At 47.0% G+C, this 23,717-nt stretch overlaps 1 protein-coding gene across 2 annotated transcripts in view; it reads right to left on the reverse strand.

Moving 5' to 3' along the window:
- Positions 1-23,717, reverse strand: part of BRINP2 (BMP/retinoic acid inducible neural specific 2) — an 84,825-nt gene that overhangs the window by 34,330 nt on the left and 26,778 nt on the right. For both annotated transcript variants that reach the window (XM_081012129.1, XM_081012130.1), the window contains exon 2: positions 4,815-5,155. In XM_081012129.1, the coding sequence (XP_080868255.1) occupies positions 4,815-5,080 (266 nt within the window). In that variant the 5' untranslated portion in view covers positions 5,081-5,155. The remainder of the gene's footprint in view (positions 1-4,814; positions 5,156-23,717) is intronic.

The raw sequence follows: 23,717 nt of genomic DNA on the forward strand, positions 1-23,717 counted from the left end.
CTCATTTCAACTGTTTACCCAGTTTGGAGCTCCAGTCCATCACTGCGGACATTGTATGTTCTGCAAATACACCAACAGGGTGCATTCCTTCAACAACTCAGGTGCCCACCAGTGTGTATCATTTTTAAAAATTTGGAGCATCACTTGAGTAGCTTATGCTATCAAGGGCAAACCCTAGGGATCTGGCACACCAAGCTAGTGTTTCAGTGGCCCAACAGCCCCTGGTGGAATCAGGCAGAATCAGGCCCAAGACATTTTGGCACCTGAGGTGGACCACAAAATGGTGTACCACCCCCCACCCCTGGAAGAAGCTACCACTGTATTTAATAAGTTAATGTGTGTTGTTAAATGTATTTATTGAGCAATAATTATATACCACTTAATTAAAAACAACAACCCTCTAACAAAAAATAACCCCCCCAAAAAACCTCATCAGAAAATACCAATGAAATAAAACTTTATAAACAAGGAGACATAATCAAATTATCAAAATATAGATAAAACCAACACTTTTTCAAATGAATATAGATAATAAAATTACATATCGGGGTAGACTTGCCTAAACAATTTTTTTTAAGCAGGCGTTGAAAACATGGTAATGATGTCACCTGCTTAATAAATGACTCAATGGCGAAGAGGGATCAACCAGCACTGATGATGATATAATACCGGCAATATTCTCAAAAGTCAGAGTTAGGTTTATATAGGGCTAATTTTGATATGGTAAATCTCATGTGCATAGGGACGCGGGTGGCGCTGTGGGTTAAACCACAGAGCCTAGGACTTGCTGATCAGAAGGTCAATGGTTCGAATCCCCGTGACGGGGTGAGCTCCTGTTGCTCGGTCACTGCTCCTGCCAACCTAGCAGTTCGAAAGCACGTCAAAGCGCAAATAGCTAAATAGGCACCACTCCGGCAGGAAGGTAAACGGTGTTTCCGTGCGCTGCTCTGGTTCGCCAGAAGCGGCTTGGTCATGCTGGCCACATGACCCGGAAGCTGTACGCTGGCTCCCTCGGCCACTAAAGCGAGATGAGTGCCGCAACCCCAGAGTCATCCATGACTGGACCTAATGGTCAGGGGTCCCTTTACCTTTTTAAATCTCATGTGCAGCCAGGCCAACTGCGTTGCTGCTATCTTGCGCCTCTGTTATATTTGGTCCAGCCAGTCTCTCTCCTCCTGCAGTTCAGGCTGTGAGTGCCTGTTCAATACTGCTTTGTAAGAACCTTAAATCAGTTTGTTCAAATGGAAGTGTCCACAAAAAGATCCTTATTTTATGTTTTATTTATCATTACATTTCTGTTACTGCTGTTACTAATAGTACTTTGGCGCAAGCTTTTCCGTTGTCATTGTATTTTAGGGTCCTGACGGAAGTAGCTTGCACTGAAAACAGCCACCACAATTAAGAGCACAGAGAGGTGACAGGCACGAGAATAAAAGTGAATTTTTAAATCCCTCCTAGGAGGGAGCACAGCTGACAGCTCCCCTGTCACCAACGGAATTGTCAATCTAAAATGATTGCTTTTCCAATCTAATTTTGATGCCTGGATAGTTCCGTTGCAGCTTGCCAAAATGAGAAAGTCAAGTGAGTAAAGCAAGCAAACTACCATAACCCATTGTTGTTGTTGTTTTATTAAAACAAACAAAAACAAACCAACTGAACCACTGATCCTGCCTCGTACAACCGGCTTTGCTCATTTTCTCTGAGAACAGCCACTGAAATATTTATGACAATCTTTCCTAGTGACATCACCATGAAGTCTATTCAAGCCAATCTCTGAAATGTTGACAATCAAGCTGTTGCCCAGCAGCGCTTTATGCCAGTTCTGAGTCTGATAAACAGCATTCCAAATGGGGGCATTTCATGGGTTACACTTTAAGCCTCCCCCAACCCATGCATTTTGTTTCGTTTTGTTCTCACAGGGCTTCAAAGATCACCCCTCCTTTCCCCAGTGGCAGTGGTTCTCATACTGTCAGATGAACCTCCCTAGCGGGATATCGTCTCTAGAGCAGGGGTATGGAGCCCTTTCCCAAGGGCCACAGTGCCTTCTGGGCAGCTTTCCAAGGGCCACATGCTGTCAGGGACAAAAGCAGGCAGGGCAATGGATGTCAACTTGACCACCGTACAGTCTCACACCCCTCTCCATCCTCCCTCTAGGCAAGCAAAGGGCACAATCAGAGTTCACATTATGACCAGGCTGAGGCATTCAGAGTGCAAAACTGGAAGAATGAGGGTGTGCAGCCTGGGGAGATTTATTCAGGCCACATTCAGATGCCTCGAGGGTCAGATTTAGCCCCCCAGGCCTGAATTTCCCCAACCACGCTGTAGAGCAGACTTTCTCAAACTTGGTTCCTCCGATGTTGCTGAACTACAACTCCCATCATCCCTAGATAGCAGGGATGGGGAAAGCTGCTGTAGAATATTGTGTGCACACAATACTCCTGGAAGGGATAAGATCCTGAAGCTGGTAGTACGCTTCTTTCCCACCAGCAAAGACAATAAGGGGATCCATACAGATACAGAATGGATTTATAGAAGTGACAACATCTCCATTGCCCCATTATCTGAGGGAAAAGCTACAGCTTTGTTAAGGTGGTTCCCTATGTATGGTTTTAAGACGGGCCAACAAGATTGTATTCCGTTCCTCTCCTAAGGCTAGTGCTGAGCTGAGTATCTCAATTTCACAGCAGCAGGTGTATGAGCATTGGAGGCAACCATCTTTGCAAGCTCATCTATAGAGAATCTGCTGCTGAGAGAGGGTGTGAGTAGAGTAAGTTTAGAAGAGGACCCTGAGTTCAAAAGGTTTGAGAAACACCTCCTCTATATAGGTTCATGGCCAAAAGTCAGAAGCAAAATGCAAACCCAGTCCAGATTTAAGGAAGTGCCCGTTTATCAATATGAACGATAAGCATCTGAAACCCTACTGAGATGGAACAATTAAAAGGTTAACTTCTGCTGGCCTTCAGTTCTGTGGCTGAGTTGCCATAATGGTTCGGTTTGGTCGGAGCCAACCTTTTTCCTGGATCCAAAGAAAGGGGCATATTGCTGCTGGGGCTGCCTAGCAACATAATATCATGCTATCCAGGACAGGTTTTGCCTCTGGGCTATTGCTGCTGACTTCTCCCTTCCAGCAAAAATCTCCACTAAACCGCAGTGTAGTTAGGAATGGATAGATTTGCCCATTGTACACATTTTGTCTAATGCACACATTTTTAAAAACATTTTTTTCCTACTATAATGCATTTTTGTATGTTTTCCCCTACCATGCACTATTGTACGTACTCTTCCCAAATATGTACAGGATTGGAGAACCTCATCACACAATTCAGAGAAGTGTGGCTTTTCAAGGATTGCTGCATTTCAGTTTGTGATTGGTTTGGGATATGCAAGTTAAGCAGATTTGCATTAAAATGTGAACATATTTCTCCATCATCCCTAAATGTAGTGAAGTAACCAACCCATAGATGTGAGGACAGGGGGAGGACATAAGCCTAAATGATGGGAAAGGAGTAGAAGTTGAGAACTTGATTGTCCCTCTGTTGTAGTTCACAGGGGGACTAGCGTCTGATCTCCATCAGGGCCAGCTTCACACATTTTGGTACCTGGCAGAATATCCAAAGGACACACTTCCCTCCCACAAAGTAGCACAGGGCAAAATCTCCTCCTTCAGCTCCTCTTAACTTAAGTGAACCAGAGGCCTCCTTCAAGTCCTGCCTGCATCAATGGTATGTTCTGTGGGGACCCAAGGCTGTGTCTTCTTCTTCTGTCACTGTGTCCCAATTGTGAACTCCCGTCAGATTGTTCCCCTCATTACCAGCTTTTCATTGCCCCCCTCCAAAAAACCCCTTTTACCTTGATTTGTTAGGAGTTTGTTTAGGGGCGAACTGAGATTGTGTCTGTTTAATCTAAACGTGAAGAAATATTGTACTGGTTTGCTGTCTGCTGCCCTGAAATCCTCTTGGGATGAAGTCTGTCTAGAAATACAGGGACTCAATCCATTTCTATATACCGTAGATTCCGGCGTATTAGGCGACTGGGCTTATTAGACGACCCCCCAAATTGGCAGCTGCAATTTGGGGGTTCGTCTTATAAGCCCAGTCGCATAATACGCTGGGCAGCTCCGCGCCAGGAGAAAGCCGCCCAGCACGGAGCGGAGCCCGCCGCCCCTGCGGCTGCTTCGGAGCCGCCGCCGCAGCGGGGGGGGGGGGGGCTCTGCTCCGCACCACCCATACCCGGCATATAAGACGACCCCTGACTTTTTAACTCTTTTCCAGGGTTAAAAAGTTGTCTTATATGCCGGAATCTACGGTAAGCCCTTTCAGTCCATAAGGTGAGATGTGTGGTGACAAGTGACTGGTCAGTGTAGACAATGCTGAGCTGGCTGGCCAAAGGTCTGGCATGGGACTAAGCAACCTTCCTATCCCTATGACTTCCATGCCTTGTTTACAAGACACCATATTGCCCCTCCACATTGGCATTCGGTGAATCATTTGTGCCAAGTTACTCACAATGCAATTTTTCCCCTTAGGAAGGAAAAGGGGGCTATTGTAGTGAATGGCCTAATTTGCACATAGCAGTGCCACAAGCAAGGAAGTGTGTTGGGGCCTGGAGAGCAAACTGCAGACACTTTGCTGCTCTCTCTACCTCCTGCTGATATGGTTCTGCCCAGAACGAAGCAAGACGTGGATTAGTTTAGCATTGATGTGTGAACCTGGGCTTATGGTTTGTCCCATCCCAGCAAGCCAAGTTAATGGTTTGTTTGAAGTGGGACAAACCATGAGCCCAGGTTTGAATCCTGGCCCGTCTCTTTGGCTTACCTGTAGATCCTGTACCTGGTGGCGAAACCTTGCCGAAAGCGCTCCATGAAGTCAACATACTCTGGGGCGCGGTGAAATGGTCCTCGATCAGTGAGCAGCCAGTCCAGTGGCACTTGGCTGGAGGAGGGTGTGGAGGCATGCTGTTCGTGTGGTGTAGCAACAGCTGCAGCCAGCCCCCAGCACCCCAGAGTCAGGACCAATACTGAGGACACCCATGGGACCATCAGCCAGAGCCCGTTAAACTGAGCGCTGCGCTGCCACCTCATGCTTCTCCTGCTCGGTTGGCTTCTTCATTCTCTCACCACTCCTTCCCTCTCGGCGCTCCTTCAGGATTTCCTGCACTGAGAAGGCACAAGGAAAAGAAGATGGGTCATGACTTATCCAAACAAGGTGCTGAGCAATGCCTAGGGCACAGCTGCACAACCTCGTGACCCACCAAGCTGAACGCTTGCAGCTTGTCTTTCGGTAGGGTCAATCCCCTTTTTATTGAGGTAAGCCACTTTGGGAGACAGTCATTCTCTTAAAAGCAGAATAAAAACAGAGTAAACAACACGGGGTCCAACTACCACCTGAGGAACTCTGCCACCTGAGGAGGGCAGATGGGAGCCAACCTTCACTCCCATTCAAAAGCAGGACTGGCGCATGCCCACTGCTGAAACAGCCATCGAGGGGCAGCAAGTGGCAGCACTGCTGGGTCAGATCCATTAGGGGCCTTTGAAGTTCCCGGGGGCACCAGGCTTGACTGACTAAAGCACATAGATCCCAAGTGGAGTGCTTACTTGCCCTTGTGGTCTCCATACTGCAAGTGCTTCGTGAGTTTGTTGTTCATGCGGGACCATCTGGGGTAAAAAGATAGGGTAGAAGCAAAGTGCCAATGTTCCTATGCTTTTTCCCCTAAGAGGGTTCAGGTGCTACAGCTGAAAGAGAGCTGCAGTGAATGTATGAAGTTGTCTTATACTGAGCCAGCCCCCTGGTCCATCCAGCCTCACCTGTTCCAACTTTCTCCAAGACAATGGGACCATTGAGTCCTGTATGGCCAGCCCCTCCTAGAGACTGCAGGTCTCCAGGGATTTCAGCAACAATCGTCCCAGCCTGGTGCCTGAGACTCTTTAACTAGAACTACCAGAGAATGAACCCAGGAGCTCCCACATGCAAACCAAGTTCTCTGCTACTCATCTGCATCATCTCCATATAAATATAAATATCCCAGGCTAGACACCTGAGGCAATGCTCCCTCAGGTCATAGCAAGCACTAAGCACTTGCACAGCATAGCTCGAAGCATCATTACACTTCCCATACATTTAACTCAGTCATCTGTACAATTTAGGCTGACAACTGACCAGGTGTGTGGCCTGGCCTGGCCTCTTGCCTTTTAAGAGCAACCTGGCGCTCAGAAATAGGCAGGTGAAGTTTTTCAAAGCATGAGAGATGGCCTTTAGGACTTTCAAGATGTTCCCTCACACACGGATTCAAGGAATGCATGGAAGGGGCGGTCCTGCCACCAACATCCATCAGCACCCCCAGTGGCCCCACCTCCTGATCTATGCACATATCGGACTAAGCAGGTAGGTAAAGGCAGCCTTTTCTGATGGCATAGTACAGAGCACCTGGGGGCTGGCTGTTGGATTATTAGGCAGAAGCCAGGAGGCACAGTCCCACTCCCCATTCAGCATGCACAAACCTCTGATTGCCATCACACCAGCTGTTCTTAAAGGCACAGCTACAGCAGCTTCTTCAAACAGGTCACAACTGCAGTGGCTGCTTGAAAATTAGCAGCTCCACTTCTAATAGGCCTATAGCATAAGCCAAGGGTCGGCAACCTAAGGCCCATGGGCCACAAGTGGCTCATGGGGGTCGTTTAACTGGCCCATGGACCCCCGCTGCCTGCTCAGTTGGCTCCAGTGCGCCACACTAAACCAGTGTGGAGCAGAGGGGGGACCGCCTTCCGCAACACTGGCTGGCTTCCCATTGGCTGCAAGAAGCTCCTGCAGCCAATGGGAAGCTGTGCACACCTCCTCTGTGCTGGAAATAGCGTTTAAGCATGCGTGCGCATGCACTCCAGCCCACCGCGGTGTCTGCAGGACCGTGAACTGGCCCAAGCCACAATAACTTTGCCAACCCCTGGGATAAGCCTATATTATAACTCAGGACGGACCCATTGACACTCAATGGCATGACTAGCTTGGGTCCATTAATTCTGTTGGGTCTACCCTGAGTATGATTTGGTCGGTACCAATCCATTGCATGTATGTGGGCTGAGATGCCCCCAGCCACTTGGTAGTCTCAAGCCTTGCTTATCCTGACACAGCAACAGAACCACTGCATTTCTCAAACAACCCCCAAATTTATCCAGCATGTATCCATCACAAGCGGCTTCTCTTCCTCTTCTGGGGCAGAGTCCTCTCTACCTGCCAGCCATCTGTCACTTAGTTATGCCCCACTTGTTCTGCAAGAGGGCACCTGCCATGCCCCCACCTCCCAGAGCACCAGCCTTTTTAAAAATAAAATACTGTCAACCCCAATTCTGCGCATCACGCGCCCTGCAAAAGCGAAGGGCTTATTTCTTTTGTTCTAAGGCCTCAGTTGCTGAGGAAATGAAATGCTGATTGACAGCAACGGGAATAATTTGTCAGGATCACAGCGCCAGTTGCCAAACCAGCTAGACAAATAAAATAAATAAATCCCAGACAGACAAAGCAAACAAACACAATATAAACAAACAGCTGAAGGAGCATCTCTCACTCCCAGTCTGGGGCAGCATTTCCCTGCCCCCTGCAGAATTCAACTTCTATTTCAGAACTAAAATAGATGTGTAGATTATTTCAAGGAGGTTGGTGTGATAGCAACTTTGCTTCGCGTATAAATCTCATCCCGGTTGTAGATGAGAAGCATTTGAAAATCTGCTCACAGGAGTCTTTAGTTCCGAGTCTGTGTGTGATTCTGTTCTTTCCTCAAAGTACAAACGTTTTGTTTTCCCACCCACTCCAGAAAAAACAGGAGCAAGAATAGAACGAATTCTGGGACCTTTACCACCATCACTGCTACTATTCATTTATTTATATGGACCATCAATATGCAGTGCATAGGCAGAGTTAGATTGGGGGTGGGAATAGTCCCTTGCTTTAGCAGCTTAAAATCTGAACGGAACTCTCTACTCAGGTGACAGGCTAGCAATCTCAAGATGTACCTACTCCACCCCTGATGCCCTTCAAAAAAGGGCTATAACTTTGTCACATCTGTTGTTTCTTTGCTTGCAAGAAGACCTGCACCAGCAGCTGGTACTTCCAGGAGGCTGGGGAAGAGACTTGCCATCATTACCCTCCCTGACATTTGCTTTTTGCTGCTGTCAGTCTCCTCGGGAGTAGGGATATGGGAGCCAGCTGTATGTCATCTTTGAGTCCTCCCCTCTGAACTGCATTTAAGCCAGACTCCTTGGAGTGCGGCAAGGCCAGCACCACAAACTTTATTGTTGGTTAACACCTGTTTTGCTTTCTGTTCTTAAGCCTACATTTATTCATTTGGGGAGGGGGCAATATTGAATTGATTCTGTGTTTGCCAAATTGTTGATTTTTTCCTGTATTTATTTCCCCACTGGGGAGAGGCGCTGCAGTGATAGCTGTACGTGGGACAGGGGCAGAAGTTGCCCTGGAGACATGCTGCCTTGGCATTCTCCTACCCTGGCGTACAAGTGGCACACAGAGCCCGTGACCAGTGGGCCCTGGTGGTGTTACCATGTGGCGTGTTTTCTTTGCAGGGTGTGCTTTGCCACCGCCACCCTCCTTTTTTTTTTTGAAGATAATCTTTATTGATTTTATTATTACATACTATACATATACACATTACATTTACATTTACTCCAAGTTGACTTCCCACCTTCCTTCTTCTGGCTTTTTTATGTCGTCTCTAAGATTCTCACATTGTCTTTATCGATTTTGTATATTGTTGTTCTTCTTTCAACTTTATCTGTACAGTGTCTATATACAAATAAATATTTCTGTATATACATGCCTTAAAGGTAAAGGTAAAGGGACCCCTGACCATTAGGTCCAGTTGTGAACGACTCTGGGGTTGCGGTGCTCATCTCGCTTTATTGGCCGAGAGAGCTGGCGTACAGCTTCCGGGTCATGTGGCCAGCATGACTAAGCCGCTTCTGGCGAACCACAGCAGCGCACGGAAACACTGTTTACCTTCCCGCTGGAGTGGTGCCTATTTATCTACTTGCACTTTGATGTGCTTTCGAACTGCTAGGTTGGCAGGAGCAGGGACCAAGCAAAGGGAGCTCACCCCGTCACGGGGATTCGAACTGCCGACCTTCTGATCAGCAAGTCCTAAGCTCTGTGGTTTAACCCACAGCACTACCCAAGTCCCTATACATGTCTTATTGTTTGTCTATATTCATTTACAGATACAATTAGTTACCTTGATTGTATTTTACATTTTAATTCATATTGTCATTAACATCCAATAAAGTTTCTTTTAATTTCCCATTATGAGGTTTATTTCCATTCTACTGATTTCACGATTTCACCTTATCCTATCCTACCTTATCCTTTTCTGGGCTGGATATGTGTCTAGGACGTCATGGAGGTTGTACCAGAATAGCAGCAGCATAGCTGCCACTCCATTCTGGTTTAATTGGTATGCAGGCTTGCTTTGGGGAAAAGTAGCAGGAGAAAAACAGCAACACAATTTCTTAAGAACACGGGATAAATGGAAAGGAAGAACGAGATTGAGCAAATCCCTGCATATTAAAACAAAAGCTGCTGCAGGCATTGGCACAAAAGCCGGTGGGGGGCGGGGGCAGCATGGAGCAGCTGCCTTGAGAGGTTTCTCAGTCCGGAATCAGTGGCTAGCAAGCTGTACATCAGAAAAAGGTCTCCAACTCTAGACCAGGGATGGAGAACAATGTTGTCGGACTACTGTCCCCATCATCCATGACCGTTGACTTTGTTGAGTGGGGCTGATGGGAGTCAGAGTCCAACCACACCCAACGAGAGGCCCACTGGCTCTCTGTCCCTGGTCCAAACAGTTTGATGCTGTTAGGAGCCAGTTTAGTCAGCTGACAGGTTAAGAAGGAAGGCCTGACAGTTCTTTGCTGCTCTCAGGAGAAAAGAGTGGCTTGGTTCCCCCATCCCCAACAGCTGCCTCACCTTCACTTTTGATCAGATTAGCGGTTTCATCAAGCCACATTTGCTCGAGTGCAGAACTGTAATCTCTGTCATGGAAGATTTCTGTCCAAATAGGGAACGAATGATACAGAAAATTTCGGTCAATTGAGAAAGTACAACATAATGTGTCAGGAGATATTAATGAGAAAATGTTTATCAGAGCCTTCCTGCAGGTATAAACCATCATGTTTTTGAGTATTTCATAAAAATTAACTAGTTTTTAAAAATCTGTTCTGATTCGTTACATGTTATTTTTAAAATTCAGAATGTCCATTCTGTTTTTGGATTTTTTTAACGTTTCAAACTGGGAGCTAAGGAAGACACTAAATCAAGACCTGGTAGTGATGAGCAATTTTATTTTAAAAAATGTAGTTGGTAAATTTAATTCTGCTATTGCAACTTCATTTGTTTGGTTATTAAATTCATTGCGATCCATCATATGTGTTGCTCTATGATTATGTACTGTAATTCATTCTCTTTGTTCATTATTTTTGTTTCCTACTTTTTATCAGTGCAAGACCCAAGTGCTCTTCCACTGCCAGTAATTCCTGCTACTATTAAAGAAATGCATGCCAAAGTTGTAAAACAGTTCCAAATACTATACATTAATTCATTGCTCACTCAGAACTCATTCAGTAAGTTTGCTGAGGCCCTCGGATTTTTATGAACACCATCTGTTTTAACTGACTGTTGCTTTTTTAGTTCATTGTTTTCAATCTGCTGTTAGTGCATTAATTTGTATTATTATTAATATTTATTTATTGTTCTGTTTTCTTTCTTGTTACTCTGCTAGCCACCCTGTTGAAGGTGAAGGATAGAAATAAATAAACAATTCTATTAAACTCTGACCCAGCTACATGCACATCACTGGGCAAATGTTATTGTAAAATGATGTTTTTCCCATTCCATTTTATTCACAGGAAAGGGCGGGGGGGGGGGAATCAAGGCGCTTTAACGAAAATTGACTCCTGCTCCCCAGTGGAATATTCTTTAGTTTTACTCAGCCATGTTGCTTCAGCAAAGAAGTATTACAATCAGCTCTAATTGATTCACATGCTGTAGTCTGGCTTTCAAACAGCCCACTAACCTTTATGGGCTCCTTGGTTGAAGCAGGCCCCCCACAGAGCAAGAAGCATCACGGGGGGGGGGGGGGGGTAGCAAGCAGAGCTCTGCCAGAAGAGTAAATGCAAAACCTGCAAACAGGATCTCCATCACCACCTTCCGTAATAAACCGCTCAAAGTGCGAGAAACAAGACATGTCAATCACAGCATGTGGCTTGCCATTCGAATGCAAATATAGCAAGAGCAGCACACCTTCCAAGGCTTGCTTTTCGGTTGGCAGACTATTACTATAAGGGCGGACTTGGGGTGCATACAAGCCTACATTGATCTGTGCAGCAGCCTTGTTGTGAATGAGTGCGCACAAAACCTTTCCCTGTAGGTAACAGAGAAATCCATTATGCAATTCCTTGCCTTGCCTTGCCTGAAGGCAGGAGCTGATTTCCCCCACCCCCCCACCCCATCCCCAGGATCTCCCTTTGTCCTGAGGATGGCACTGATTTAGCCATATTCAGAGTGAGTCAGAGGGGGGAGGGCTGCAGTTGAGGAGAGCCTGGTACAGTCCTGGAATTTGGGGTGGGGAAGGGGAGGGGAGCTGCTGCGCACAGGGCCGTCTTACCCATAGAGCTGGTGGCACAGGGCACCAAGTTCTGGAGGGCGCCATGGAAGAGCCGGAGGCTGGATGCGGCACCTCCCGGCATCAGCTCGCCACCCTCGCCCGCCTCCGCCATGCCGCACCGAAGCAGCGCCACACCCGGAGCCTCCATCTGCCGTGGCCACCGTGGCACGAAGCGTCCAGCTGAGCCGGGAGGTGCTGGGTCCAGCCTCCGCCTCTTCCCCGCCAGAGGAGCTGCCCTCCAACCACTGCCCGCCTCCTCCAGCCCTGCCGGCAGTGCCATCCTCCCTAAAAAAACTCTGGGAAACGGGAGGGTGGGTGGGCGCCAGAGGGAGCTCTGCACCATGGCGCCGGATATGCTTAAGATGCCCCTGGCAACACAGAATTCCAAGGCAGGTTAGGAAGAGCTGTTTCTTAACCGCTACTTGACTCACATAGGAGCAGAGCCAGGGGGCACAAGAGTGCTGGGACTTCCATGGAAAACATGGCTCCTCTTTAAATAAATGCCAGCCAAGATGCCCCGGAATTGGGTAGAACTATGAGGAAGTGGGTGGAAAACAGTTGCTGGAACACTAGGTATTATTTCCATATGTTGCATTAACTTTGCACTTGAGTCATGCACAGTATGTATGGCAGGCTGATCCCGGAGCCAATTCTCTTGCACACAACCTCTGGCTGTGCAGCATAGACCTGATCCAAAAGCCCACAGAAAAATGCCAGTCCTTGGCTCCCATGAAGCTCTAATAATACATTTTGGATGTGCCTGGTAACTGTCCTGCTGTTCTCTTATAAAGGACCTCAAATGGCTCTGCTAGCGCATGCTGTTCATGACCTCCCTCCACCCCACTCCTCCTGCCATTTCAGTCCTGGACTCTACTAATGCATGTCAATGCACTCCCTGCTATTTCATTTCTGGATCCCCACCTGGCTCTTCCGCTGAATCTCCATCAAAGCCTTCATTACCCCTTGCTGCTCCTTCTCTTCCTACACACATACAACATGGCCATTGCCACCGGGTGTTATTACTGGCTTCCAACATCCCCACCTATCCCTGCTGCGAGTCTCCTCCTGACCACACAGCCAACACACCTTAACCTTGACCTGCCACATGCTGGCTGGTCCAGCTCCAGCCAAGTACAGGATGAGAGAAACTATTTCATATAACGCACAGCTTAGGGAGCAATTTCTAAGGCTATTTCAAAATGGGGCTTGCACTCACACATAGCCAATAATTGAGGCCAGCCAGACCAGGTGGGCCACGAACCAGGCTGCATGTATTCCATTCTGCTATGGCATGGGTAGGTAAACTAGGCCCGGGAGCTGGATCCGGCCCAATCGCCTTCTAAATCCGGCCTGCGGACGGTCCGGGAATCAGCGTAGAACGTGTCCGTTTATTTAAAATGCATCTCTGGGTTATTTGTGGGGCCTGCCTGGTGTTTTGACATGAGTAGAACGTGTGCTTTTGTTTAAAATGCATCTCTGGGTTATTTGTGGGGCACAGGAATTCATTCATTTCCCCCCGCCCAAATATAGTCCGGCCCCCCACAAGGGACAGTGGACCAGCCCCCTGCTGAAAAAGTTTGCTGACCCCTGTGCTATGGCCTCGGGGTGCAAATGCCAAATGGGACATCAAGGACAGAAAGTTGGGATCCTGGAAATCTCAGCTTTCATTAAATATTTTTCTAGCATTCAATCAGGGAAGAGGTATGAGTAGGCTAAATACTTTACAGCAGGGTTAGCCAAAGTAGTAGTAGTAGTAGTAATAATAATAATAATAATAATTTTTTATTTATACCCTGCCCATCTGGCTGGGTTTCCCCAGCCACTCTGGGCAGCTTCCAACACAATATTAAAATACAGTAATGCCTCAAACATTAAAAGCTTCCCTAAACAGGGCTGCCTTCAGATGTCGTCTAAAAGTCTGGAAGTTGTTGTTCTCTTTGACATCTGGTGGGAGGGCGTTCCACAGGGCGGGCGCCACTACCAAGAAGGCCCTCTGCCTGGTTCTCTGTAACTTGGCTTCTCGCAGTGAAGGAACCGCCAGAAGGCCCTTGGCGCTGGACCTCAGTGGGAACAATGGGGGTGGAGACGCTCCTTCAGGTATACTGGGCAGAGGCCGTTTAGGGCTTTAAAGGTCAGCACCAACACTTTGAATTGTGCTCAGAAACGTACTGGGAGCCAATGTAGGTCTCTGAAGACCGGTGCAGGCCTTCCGGATGTCTTGGGCTCCACCTCAAAGCCTTTCCCCTATCATTATTGGCCAAGCTGGCTTCAAATATAAACAGAGTAGCAAGGGGAGAGGGGGAGGCTTAAAAAAATTCCTCGTGGGTTGTCCGCCTTATTAAAATCACCTTTTCCAAGCTGCTTTACTCCCCACAGAAGAATCTACGCGTGGGTGCGAAAACAGATGGTGAGGGAGATTTTTAATTGTAAAAACGGCTGCAGGGAAAGGGTTAAGCAAGCCAGCAAGCATACGCACATATGCACCATCTTTCTGGCCAAATCTTTCATGGGCTGTGTTAAAAGTTGAACAAACACAAAAACAGTTGGGAGACTCTCCACATCACTTCCAGGTTCCTTCTTAAATGCTGTTCAGCCAAGCCTGCTGAGAGAGGATGGATACAGGAGACCTGTAGGGCTTTGCCCCGTCCCTCCGCACATGGCTGTTTCTGTCAAGCGCAAACTGCTGCCTTTTTCTTTTTTCCCTTAAAAAGTCCATGCCTAGGGACCCCTTTTTTCATTAAGAGCCTGTCACCTGTGTGCTGCCACCAGAACGCTGCCTTGCGCTCCGGGCACCAAACCCATGCTGCCACCGCCAGAGAACCACTGTCTGGCGGAGACAGCTCATTCCAAGCTGAAGCTTCGCCCTGCTGTTTTTCCTGCTGCTGCTGCCGCCGCCGCGCATGCAAACAGGGAGCGGCTCTCACCTCCTGTGGGCCCTGGCGCAATGAACTCCCCTGGGGACTCTGAGGCAGCCAAACGGAAAATGTGACAAACAATTCAACACAGCAGTGATCATCTCTCCCCTGAGGGCCCAGCAGCACCGGCCACCGAGGAGAAAAGGAAATAAACTCACAAGCTGCACAATCCTGGCAGCTGACAACTGGGCTTCCTAGGGTGGTGCTTTGCTGGTCCAGTAGAAAAGCCAAAGTTTTGCCACCTCTTTGTGGAGAGCTGGGTGGGTGGGGTTGGGGCTCAATCATGTTTTGACATCAAAGAATCACAACAGAGCAATGGTGAACATTTTTTAAAAATAATAATACTATTTTTAAAATATTTTTTAAGGGGGTCTTCTGGAGGGCACAGTGGGATACCTATGGGAACTATATATTTTTTAAAATATATATATATATATATATATTTAATTAAAATGGGAGGGCAGAGTGAGATCTTGGGGGTCCACAAAAACCCTTTGGTGCCATGACATCGCAGCAGAAGACCCACAAAGACAGTTAAACAGCAACAGCCGTTTTTCCTGCGTGGGTATGGACAACCCAATTCACTTCATTTCTGCTATAAGGAAAGCCTGTTACAGTTGCTAGACAATCTCAAAAGGCTCAGATTTTATTTAAATTTCAGCTCAGAGCGATTAATGGTCTCCCTCATAAACTCAGAGAGATTTCACTCTGTCTTTTAAGCCCCACAATTCCAATGTGGAAATCTTTCGTGCACAGAAGTTGAACCCGGCTTGCAATTTTAAGTGCAAAATGGAGCTTCCTGATCAGCATCTCTGTAATTACCAGCAGGCCTAGATGAAAGGATTGCGCTATTCCTAGGTTTGACCTCACAGCCCTCCAAGGGATTTAAAACACATTTTCCTTTCCTTTGGAGAAGAGTCCTCTCTATCTTAGCCCCAAGTCGCCTCTTTAGTGAGCACAAGGGCTGTTGGAATGAGAGGGTAGGAGAACGTGTCTTATTCCTATAATTCAGGCATCCTTCCTTGGGCTGACAGTTCCCCTGAAACAAAGAGAAAGGGCTGTGAGCCTTTCCAGGATGTGTTGTTGTCATTTAGTCTTGTCTGACTCTTCGTGACCCCCTGGACCAGAGCACGCCAGGCACTCCTGTCTTCCACTGCCTCCCAGAATTTCTCAAATTCATGTTCGTAGCTTCGAGAACACTGTCCCACCATCTCGTCCTCTGTCGTCCCCTGATCCTTGTGCCCTCCATCTTTCCCAGCATCGGGGTCTTTTCCAGGGAGTCTTCTCTTCTCATGAGGTGGCCAAAGTATTGGAGCCTCAGCTTCATGATCTGTCCTTCCAGTGAGCACTCAGGGCTGATTTCCTTCAGAATGGAGAGGTTTGATCTTCTTGCAGTCCATGGGACTCTCAAGAGTCTCCTCCAGCACCATAATTCAAAAGCATCAATTCTTCGGCTATCAGCCTTCTTTATGGTCCAGTTCTCACTTCCATACATCACTACTGGGAAAACCATAGCTTTAACAATACGGTAACAATGTGTTGTTACTCAAACCATTAAAACACACTCATACTCAGTCAAGAAACACTATTTGGGCCATTGGATTTATACTGGGACATCGGCACGCCTTTCCATTTTATTTATTAGTTGTTTTGTTACACTTGCCCAATGTTTCCACATTTCTGCCATCTGGAGGGGCATTCTTGTGCTACTGTGCAACAAAAACTACGGCTGATACAAATGAAATGGACGTGTATAGCCACACGAATAGCCTCAACACCACAAATCATGATATATGATCCATAGAAAGGGTGTGCAGAGCAGCCCCAACTTAACAAAAGACGTATCTTCATATTAACTGCTGGCATAGTTCCAGCTTTTCCTGACACCTTCCAGAAGCTCCACCACTTGGGACCCCTCTCAACTAGCTAGTTCCTCCACAGGATGAAGGTCCAGGGTATATGGTTGCCAGAGGCATAGCCCCACACTTATGAGTGGTACCTCTTAGGGCAGGCAGTGGGAACTTCTAGGCGGGAGCAAAGCTCACTGGGGGTACAGCACTCGTTGGGATCAGCACCTGGTGGGGCTGAGGACAAATATTGGCTCTGCCTGGTTGTTCAGAGAAAAGGCTTTACTAACACGAGGACAGAGCAAAAACAGAAGCCCTCAAACCAAGGAGAGAAGAGCATGCCGTCCCTATGGGATGCCAGTGTGGTGTAATGGTTAAGAGCGGTAGACTCGTAATCTGGTGAACCGGGTTCGCATCTCCGCTCTTCCACATGCAGCTGCTGGGTGACCTTGGGCTAGTCACACTTCTCTGAAGTCTCTCAGCCCCACCCACCTCACAGAGTGTTTCTTGTGTGGGAGGAAGGGAAAGGAGATTGTTTGCTGGTTTGAGACTCCTTAGGGTAGTGATAAAGTGGGATATCAAATCCAAGCTCTTCTTCTCTTCTATGGCTCCAGCCTTCAACCTGAGATTTTATCTCTGCCTTTGAAGGCTAAAACTTTGAAACTTCAGGCTGAACTCTCATGACCTGTCCTTGCTACCTGAATACCAACCCATGAAGCCAAGGGTTGGGTGGAGTGAGCCAGGGAGCAAAAGGCCAAAGTGGAGAGTAATAATTTCCTCTGAATTGTCCACCAGCTTTGTGTTTCCTCAGGGGTCAAAAAAGAGAGAGTTCACTATTGCTTGCCAAAGTAGGGCCAACGCACCACCCCGGGAACATCAGGGGTTGAGATGCTGCTCCATCACATCTAGGGACTGGTTCATGGGCTGTGGAAGCCGACGGAATCCACCAAATCAAGGGAAGAAATAGTGCCACTGTATACTGCTCTGGTCAGACCTCACCTGAAGTACTGTGTCCAGTTCTGGGCACCACAGTTCAAGAAGGACACTGACAAACTGGAACGTGTCCAGAGGAGGGCAACCAAAATGGTCAGAGGCCTGGAAACGATGCCTTATGAGGAACGGCTAAGGGAGCTGGGCATGTTTAGCCTGGAGAAGAGGAGGTTAAGGGGTGATATGATAGCCATGTTCAAATATATCAAAGGATGTCACATAGAGGAGGGAGAAAGGTTGTTTTCTGCTGCTCCAGAGAAGCGGACACGGAGCAATGGATCCAAACTACAAGAAAGAAGATTCCACCTAAACATTAGGAAGAACTTCCTGACAGTAAGAGCTGTTTGACAGTGGAATTTGCTGCCAAGGAGTGTGGTGGAGTCTCCTTCTTTGGAGGTCTTTAAGCAGAGGCTTGACAACCATATGTCAGGAGTGCTCTGATGGTGTTTCCTGCTTGGCAGGGGGTTGGACTCGATGGCCCTTGTGGTCTCTTCCAACTCCATGATTCTATGAAATGGCACCTCAGAGCTACTGGAGCTGGGTGGGGTTGCTGTCTCATCTCCCTACTAGAAGTTAGCACCAGCTCTGTTTGAGCAGAGAAATGACCTCATCAGGCCCAGGTGGGACTGAAAGAAGGCCTGCTTGGGAGAGGCAAATGTTTCTCCGCCCTGCCCTCCCCCCCCCCCCTTCTGCTTCCATGGACAGATGGTATTAATGGGGACAATCACCTTGATGGCTGAAGGCAGGGGTGGGAAACTTTTCTGAGCACAAGGACCACCTTTCTTTGTGGGCAACCTTTCTGGGAGGGGGGGGCCCTGCAGGCCAGGGACTGGCAGAGTCTAGTTTCAGCCATGCAGAAGCAACAGGTTCCTACACAGGTATCTCTTCACACATTCCGGCCAGGCGAAAGTACCCACGGGGGGTGCAGAGGAGGGTCACTATGAGTTCTGGCTTGGGGGAGTCCTGCCTTTGGTCCCCAGACCAAAGATTCACCCCACTGTTCTTAAGAGATGGCCCCACAACTACCTGTTCCAGCTGCTTTTTCTCTTTGCCCAACTGATGATTAAAGAACAAGTAGTAATAATTAATAATAATTAATAATAATTTATTATTTATACCCCGCCCACCCGGAGTCTGGGAAACTTGGTAGCAACCCTACAGAGCCCGACAACCAAAGCGTGTAAGATTTAGAAGTGAGCATTATTTCCAATTAAGCTATAGGATTAACTTTGCTTTTCATTACTTATAGTTTTGTCTTACTCTTATGCCTCGTACAGCACATTATACTCCAGCCTCATTATTTTTGCATCATTAACATTTATTATTTTAATCTCCCCCCATTTGTCTCCATTGTATATTTTGCACGGGCGATTGCTCATATTCATGAACATCCCCATCAGAGTGTTACAGTTCTTGCATTTTCCTTACAGAGTGACCATCCTTCTTATCATTATTTTCAGTCTAATATGTATCTGCTGCCATCTTAATTGTAACCGGGACCCAGGACCAGGAAGGAGCTACCGCAATCTATTTCATTTAAAGGGGTGATTTACAACCCAGTGAGCAATTTGATCATCTGGCCATTGATTTTGGCAACCTAATGGGAAGTTGAAAATCTGGTCCTAAGGAAGAAAAATTGAGCTTTTGTTCAGGAGTCTGTTGATGATAACTATTTATAACTTGCTGGACAATTTGCCTAGGCATAAAGCCTAGTCATAGATATTTTCAGACATTTAAATCCTTTAACACTTGTGCGTTGCCAAGAACACAGTATAAACTACATGTATGTGGACTAGAAACAGGTTGCTAGCTTAATATGCAAACAGCCTGCTGAGATGATTTGAACAGGTCACTGGCAAGAGTTGAATGATGTTGTTTTTAGCTTCCTCGCAAAAGGAGGAAAAACAGATAAAAGGGGGAAGAAGTGCAGGCTGGCAATTTGATGCTTGGACATCATGTGGATACTGCAAAAAACACTTGCATGCGTAAGGAGGACCCATACAAGCTCCCACAGTCAGCCCCATGGATTGTCTGCAGGGCTGGTCCAATGCATTTCTGCACTAGAGGCAAACCACCTAATTCCGCCCCCATCCCAGCCAGGGAAGGACTGAGTGAAGATTTACATCAGAAACTAGGGGAGAGTGGAAATAAAAGGCCACTGGGGGGGTGAATCATGCCAGGAGGGTGCAGAGGCCACGAGACCCCAGAGGGCAGCTCCCACCATTTAGGTTTGCTTTTGTCATGTAGAGCTGGACCATAAAGAAGGCTGATCGCCGAAGAATTGATGCTTTTGAATTCTGGTGCTGGAGGAGACTCTTGAGAGTCTCATGGACTGCAAGAAGATCAAACCTATCCATTCTGAAAGAAATCAGCCCTGAGTGCTCACTGGAAGGACAGATCCTGAAGCTGAGGTTCCAATACTTTGGCCACCTCATGAGAAGAGAAGACTCCCTGGAAAAGACCCTGATGTTGGGAAAGATGGAGGGCACAAGGAGAAGGGGACGACAGAGGACGAGATGGTTGGACAGTGTTCTCGAAGCTACGAACATGAATTTGACGAAACTGCGGGAGGCAGTGGAAGACAGGAGTGCCTGGCATGCTCTGGTCCATGGGGTCACAAAGAGTTGGACACGACTAAACGACTAAACAACAACAACAGGCTCTTGTGACTTGTGGCAAACTGCTCCTGAATCTGAGGGTTTCAAAAGCAATTTGTGGTATGGGATGGACAAAAAAATAATAAAATCCACTAAAGGAGCACAAGCACCCCATGGGAAGTAGCTCTTTGGATCCAGGTCCCCAGGAAAAGGACACAAATGTCTGCATCCAGAACAGACTCCCAATTCGATAACCTCCCCCAGAATCTAAAACAAAGGGATAAATGTTCCTGACCAATGGAATCTAGAAAACAATATGAAAGTCGGGGGGGGGGGAATGATTCTAAAATGCTTTACTTAAAGCCCCTCATGCACAAAGGACTCAAAAGCAAATAAAACTAGATTGTTTACAATGCCAAAAATTTTAACACATTAAGAACATTTTGTCAAATAATGAGTATGGCCTTAAATAGTGAGCAGTAACTCTAGTTGTCAGGTGTTTCATTCAACCTTGTTGACATCTTCAGTGGCCTAAACGTTGCAAATACTCAGGAAACTTTCAGGTTCTGCTGTTGAAAACTGAAGTTTGCACTGCTGATAAAGACTGCTCCTGCTCACAAGTTACTAGGTAGATATCTGACCACTGTGGAATCTAAAGCAGTTGCCCTGATTCATACTCTCCTTGCCCACTACCAGTATTCAGAGTTTATAGCAGCTGCAATTATTCAATGCAGTCTGAACTCCTGACCTCACTAAGCCTTTGAGCAACCAAGTACCTAGCTTTTCATCTACATCTTGAAAATATGCAATATTATTCCATAGTGAACCCAGAATAATACAGTATTTATTTTAATGCCTTTATAACATGTGATGTTTCACATTTTTGCCCCTGTCCGGGTCGCAACCATGGCCAGTACTGTCCCACTCTTATTATACTACTGCTAGCAATACAGTCTAGTTAAAACCGAGGTTTTCACAAAACCTGGTACCTTGGAAATCCAGTCCCTTTATGAGGTTAAACTGAGCATTCAAAATTACTAATGACCTTTATAAATGTTGCTTTTAAACTGCTGCAATTCATCCCATGGCTTTTGACAATCACTTGCCCAAGGCTCTGCCTGTACCTGTTTAAATTCGCCGTTTGTACGTTGGGAGCATTAAGCCTAAAGTGCCTGAAGTGTTATCTTGAGTCGCAGGAGTGTGTTGCTGTGCACCAGCACATGGTTGGCGGTGGGGGTGGGGTGGGACGGGATGTAATCAGAAAAGTAAAGCACATGCAGAAAGTACAGACAGAGATGGCTACATTCCTAACATTGGCCACCCACAAAGGTTGTAGGTGATAACACAGACATTCTGGCATCGGTAGGCAAATGAATATTCCCCCAAGGCTTGCAACCTCCAATGCTTGCAATACCAGCCCCCATCAGCTGCACACACATGGTACCAGGTTGGGGCAGCCTGGCAGGCAGAAGTTTTCCAAGATTTCAGACAGGAGCCTCTTCCCACCCCAACCTGGAGATCTGAGGGGTTGAACCAGGGGCGTTTTGCATGCACATATTCACTGAGCTGCATCCCTTCACCCAGAGGTCCTGCCCATCCTTGCCGCCTGGTATCTTGGAGATGCTACCAGATGAGCCGGAGATCTTTGGCACACAAGCCATGAGCTCTGTTGCTCAGCTGTGGCCCCTGTCCCCCTTTGTGCAAGGATCAATGCAGAGAAAGCCTTTGGCACGCTGGCATAAAATCCATGCACAGCTGCACAAAGAAAAGTCCAAGGCGCTGTTGGGGCTGAATTCTCCATGCAATAGCATCCCTGAACACTGCCCTAGAACAGGGGCAGCAGAGAATGCACAGGACTAAGACTCTTTTGCATGGCAAAAGGCTTCTTGTGGTGTCCCACAATGATAAAGGCAAAAGAGTTGTTGCTTTTAATTACATTTATGCACCATCTTTATCTTCCAAGGATCTCAGGGTGGTGTACATGGTTCTCCTTCTCCCCATTTCATCCTCACAGCAACCCTGTGAGGTAGGCTAAGCTAAGCGATTGTCTGATGTTTGCTGGGGGGGGGGGTTAATACACACACACATGAGAGAGAGAGAGAGAGAGAGAGAGAGAGCGCTACTTATATTTCATTTAACAGTAAAACCATTACGCTGTGTTCTGTTAATCCTTGTGCTATTCATAGCATTCCTATTCTTTCTCAGTGTTTGCTAGATTGAATGGTTATTTTTTCTGAGCTCCGGCATTATCAGAGTCATTGTTTTCCAGGCTGAAATATATTTTGCCACACAACCTGTCATGATAGAAGGAAGCAAGGGGTTCATTGAAATCTGCATGGAGGAAAAGGCTTCCAGGAAAAAGCAGCAAAAAACTAAAAACCAGAACAGCAGCTATCTTTGACATCAGCTGCAGAAGTTGCACATGAAAACAACTACACGGTACATTTCACACTTCAACCTCTTGTAGCATCTTTCTGTAAAGTTTCCAGAAGCAAACATTATCCAATCAAAGTGCTTTCATGAGTGGTTAAGTTCTCTAATAGGTCAGACCCATGTAGTTGTGATGTCCACACAACTAGGGCGCACTCAGGCGTGGCTGTGACATTATGTCCAAAAGCCAATATAGATGCAACTTTGAAGTGTGCAATCACTCATTTCTGTAATATACATTTTGAAAACTGTGTTCACTGTAAGTTAAATTGAGCAACAACAGCCACACTGAACATGGCAGGATTAGCAGCAGAGATCAGCTAAAACCGTGCTGCGAACCAGATCCACAGTCTCCCATTCAGCCCCGATTTAAACAACACATTATGACACAGAACAGTATATATAACTAAATTAAGCAGTGATGGAAGTAAAATTGCTACCTGCTGCTTCTTAGGCAAGACACTTGGGTCTGTGCTCCTCCGCCTCTAGGGCTTCCCACTGCTTGCCAAGTCCACTGGGTGCTTCCTCCCTCTCTCCCACTGCCGCTCTTTGAAATCCAGGGACACCGTTCTGGCATGGCAGAGAAGTTGGCGACCTCACATTCAGACCACAGGTGGGCATTCTTCCTCAGCATTACCTACATTTTGGGCCGATGCTCACTAAGGTTTGGCCATTAAAAAAAAAACCAACCACATGAAATGCTGTTACCATACATCACCCTGCTATGAATATCTCCACCTCTCTCTCACACACACACCCCCAGATCTATTTTCTGCCTGGTTTAAAATGTGCCCTTTTTGAGGACCAAGATAAAAGTCTCCTTTGTTTGACCGGAGCCCCCATTAAAGCCCTCTTCCCCATCCATTTTACCAGTCCACCCCCCTTTCTCCACTTGTGCACACAGAGAGGAGATGCATACAGTGTATACAGCCTTTTGGAAAACCGCCAGCCAGCCAGCACCTCAAAATTGCAATTTTTATTTATAGATCTTAGAACTGCTTGGCTGGTGGTAACACTTGCTTGGCAGCTCATTAACAGCACAGTTCAGCTTTTCAAAGCCTGGAATACAGGTGGGTAGGGTGGCAAGACACATCCCTGATGAGGAGAGCTAAAAATGACTGCCGCTCTGGCTCCCAGGGTGCAGGGTCTTGCCAGCTTGCTCAGCCCCTTAAGGCCAGACTAGACAGGACAACAGTTACACAAAAGCAAGTACCGTAACATGCATGTTCTCTGATGTAAAAAGGCTACTGCGGGGCAGTAGGCCATGTTGCCTTTTT

This window comes from Podarcis pityusensis (assembly GCF_964106645.2).
Source record: "Podarcis pityusensis genome assembly, chromosome: 6".
Lineage (NCBI taxonomy): Eukaryota > Metazoa > Chordata > Lepidosauria > Squamata > Lacertidae > Podarcis > Podarcis pityusensis.